This window comes from Lactuca serriola, chromosome 9, assembly GCF_051521515.1.
Source record: "Lactuca serriola cultivar US96UC23 chromosome 9, Lser_US96UC23_V15, whole genome shotgun sequence".
Lineage (NCBI taxonomy): Eukaryota > Viridiplantae > Streptophyta > Magnoliopsida > Asterales > Asteraceae > Lactuca > Lactuca serriola.
In genome coordinates this window covers 1,904,020-1,907,840 of record NC_136416.1, presented here as the reverse complement: position 1 = coordinate 1,907,840, position 3,821 = coordinate 1,904,020, and the positions used below count along the sequence as shown (strand labels likewise).

At 33.7% G+C, this 3,821-nt stretch overlaps 1 protein-coding gene across 1 annotated transcript; it reads left to right on the top strand.

Annotated features, from left to right (window-relative positions):
• Positions 1-976: 976 nt before the first annotated feature.
• LOC145073969 (uncharacterized) lies at positions 977-2,891 on the top strand. The gene is made up of 3 exons (XM_079020422.1): positions 977-1,204; positions 1,304-1,433; positions 1,784-2,891. The coding sequence occupies exons 1-3, from the start codon at positions 1,072-1,074 to the stop codon at positions 2,688-2,690; spliced, it is 1,170 nt and encodes a 389-aa protein (XP_078876548.1). The 5' UTR covers positions 977-1,071; the 3' UTR covers positions 2,691-2,891.
• The last annotated feature ends 930 nt before the right edge of the window (positions 2,892-3,821 follow it).

Sequence of the window (3,821 nt, the reverse complement as noted above, 5' to 3'; positions counted from 1 at the left end):
CCTTTCTTTTACCGTTAATCGCTTTAAATTTCGATGCTTTGAATTGGTTCCCTTATTAGTAATGGTTCTCTATTGAACTTTTTCATATATATATATATATATATATATATATATATATATATATATATATATATATATATATATATATATATATATATATATTTCTATTCAAACAAATGAATTGTTTTAATCTCCTTTTACCAAATGTCATTTTAATATAACTTTTCATTAATATTATAACATATGTCATATAGATATATGAGGCAACTAATTTCAAAATTCAAAGTTATATTTTCTAATTATATGTTAAATTTGAAGTTATAATAATTTTAAAATTTTGATACATCTTTTAATTAATAATTTATTTAAAATGACTTATCTAAAATAATTGATTAATAATTATTAATTTTTAGGTAATTAAAGTACCGAAAATAATAATTAAATTTTTTTTTTTGATTTTTTCTTTTATTTTGTATTTTAAAATTATTTTTAGATTTGGTCTCACCGTATTTTACAAAATTAACATGGTTCAAATAATATATATATATATATATATATATATATATATATATATATATATATATATATATATAAGATTTTTCTTGATAGACACAAAATTCAAAAAGCTTTGTCTTACTCTATTTTTGGTAAAGAAGAATGCTGATTAGTGGTAAGTGGGAGGTGTGTCGGAGGAAGTGAATTAGGAAAGGGGGTTGAGCAGATGAAAAAATGTGGAGAGTGGCGACGATCAACGTGGGAGATGGATGCCCCGTCACTACCCCTAGACAGTGAAGAAGCCACGACAAAGGACTTGGCTATTACCAGTACAACATCAGTCGTGGCTAACCATTCCACCGCACACACTCACACATCACATCACTCTCTTTTTTCATTTCATTTTCATTCATTAAATACAAAAACGCCACTCTCTCTCTATGTACATGGTTTCATAGACTTCCTTTTAACAATCTTTTATATACTACATACTATATATAGGTCTATACGTGTATTGGAGTTATTGTAAATATCAAATACTGCCCAATTTGTGTTTGTGCTTTTGAGAGGAAAAAAATGGGAAGAGCGCCATGTTGTGAGAAAGTAGGGTTGAAGAGGGGAAGGTGGACTGCCCAAGAAGACGAGATACTATCCAATTACATCCAAGCTCATGGCGAAGGCTGTTGGCGTTCTTTACCCAAAAATGCTGGTACGTATGTGTATATACAGAAATGCCTTTCAAATGTCTTTTTCGATTAAAAAAAAAAAAGTTCTTTCTGGTAACATGATTAAACATACATACGTGTAGGATTGTTGAGGTGTGGCAAGAGTTGCAGGCTGAGGTGGATCAACTATTTGAGATCTGATGTAAGGAGAGGAAATATATCAAAGGAGGAAGAAGATGTCATAACTAGGCTACATGTATCTTTAGGTAACAGGTCAGTCATTAATTCATCACCGCTCTCTATACACTATTAAATATATATGTATTTAAACTTATTGCATTATTCACATGATATTGTTTTTCCTTTATTAATAGCGGCCCCCTGTCTTTTCATCCCTCGTTAATTAAGACCAATGACATTTTTCTATATAGACATCCTGTTTGGTTTTTAAAGATAATGACAACAGGGTTAGCAACACCCATACAATACACAAAGTCACTAGAAAACCGAAACAGTACTCTTAACTCACATCTCACCTCAGAAAATGTCAAATATAATTAATCAATCGCGAGAAATATTATAATATTTTATAGTCAGCATTTAACATGCTAGCTTCTTCGCAGGTGGTCTTTGATAGCTGCCCACTTGCCTGGGCGAACAGACAACGAAATCAAAAACTACTGGAACTCCCACCTCAGCCGGAAAATTATCCCTTCAAGAAAGTTGTCAAACTCCCTGCCAATGCGAATCCCATCTGACCTACCATCACACAACTTCAACAAACGCAAAGGAAGAACAAGTCGGTCCACCATGAAGATCAACGAAACTTATAGATCCTCGTCAAGTAATACTAGTGCCAATGACCATAAGGTTGTTCTTGCTGCGACTTCATCAAAGGTGCAACGGGAACTACCTATAAAACAACAAACCAAGTTTGTCAATAGTCAGATTCCCAAATCACCATTGACACCGCATGCAGATAAAGAAAGCGACTATTACGTGGACCCTAGTGCCGCTATCTATCACCGGTACTCAAAGGATGGACAAACCATGGATTATTGGCCTGAGGATGTGGAAAGGCATGAAAGCGGAGATGAGGTGGTTTATGAGGATATCCTTAGCTTTATTGACGTTAAGGATAAAGACGGGTTAATGAATCCGAATGGGGTTTTGTCAACAGAGGAGGAAACAGAAAAAGATAGAGTCTTGATGGATGTTGCCATTGGTGAGGAAGAAACACCAAATGGAAGTGATTCCATGAAAACCGTAATTGGTGGAAACGAAGGAAACAATACTGCTTCCATAGGAAGCGAAAATATGGAAGTTGGTGGTACAGCAAGCTCATCAACAGATTCATGTAACACGGGTGATTGGGATTGGAATTGGGATTTTGATGTTGAAGAAGGAATAGTAGGGTTCGGGGGTGAGGAAGAAGACAACATTTTGACATGGCCATGGGAAGGCACAAGAACATATGAAGGGACCATGGAAGGTGATTTTGTAGGGATGCATGCATGGCTTTTCTCTTAAACAAGTTATCTTTTGTTGGCCTATGAACTGTCATGTTGAAATGCCCCCTCGATCGTATGGCTCATATTGCTAATGATGAATTCAAAAATTAAGTATACATTTAGGATGGTGTGAGTTTCGTTATCTTTTATTTATTGTACATGGCATACCATACAAAAACATTTAGCAACGTAAGTTATTGTATTGTTCGTTTGTCTTTTATTCGATGTACATTGATAACTAAATTTTCATATATATATATATATATATATATATATATATATATATATATATATATATATATATATATATATATATATATATATATCTTAAATCGTGTTGTATATAAAAGAGACATTTAATTGAAATTAAAGATTTATATTAAAATACTTGAATCTAATACACAAAAGAGAAATATGAACACCGTTCTGTGTTGTGTTGAACAACATTTTGTCTTTTTATTATATTTTTGTGTAAATGGTTTTTGATACAATGTATTTGTGTTTTATAACTAATCAGAAAAGCATTGACTAGTCATATACATCTTCAATCAACCATGTAAATTATGTCATATTTTTACAAGACTTTCAAATTACAATATTTTATTTATTTAATACTTTAAATCATGAATTTCTCAAAAGGGGTGGATCATGGTCTCTGGAGTGCAATATCACATAAAGTCTCCAACTTTTGGGACAAAACCCTAGAATACTCTACCAAGATGCAAAAACCAAAAGAGTGAAAAAGTTCTGAGCTTTATACCTCAAAATGAAGCTTCACACTAAGATAAGCCCAGATCCAAGGCCTGGAATCCCACTCATTCTTCTTCAAGACACCTTCTTCACTCCAAAGTAACTCAAGAATGCTCCCAAGGCTCTCTAATGCACTCACAAGCTCTAAGAACGGAAACTAGGGTTTAGGAGGGTTGGTGACTAAGAATGGTGGCCAGAAATGAGGCCATCATATCCTTTAAATAGGGGTCCACCCTAAATTAGGGTTTTCACTCTTAGCCTAGTACGCCCAATGTACCCTCTGTTAGTATGTCCTCAAGCGTCTGAATCGTTCGCTCATAAAGAAGCTCAAAGGGAGGCATACCCATACTCGAATGATGGTTGTTGTTGTTGTAAGAAAACTCAGCCAAGGGAAAATAAG

Bases quoted from the DNA above. Each gene is read 5' to 3' on its own strand.
- LOC145073969 (XM_079020422.1), top strand. From the start codon at position 1,072: ATGGGAAGAGCGCCATGTTGTGAGAAAGTAGGGTTGAAGAGGGGAAGG. The intron at 1,205-1,303 runs GTACGTATGTGT...ACATACGTGTAG, and splicing joins TTCTTTACCCAAAAATGCTG to GATTGTTGAGGTGTGGCAAG. The intron at 1,434-1,783 runs GTCAGTCATTAA...GCTTCTTCGCAG, and splicing joins CATGTATCTTTAGGTAACAG to GTGGTCTTTGATAGCTGCCC.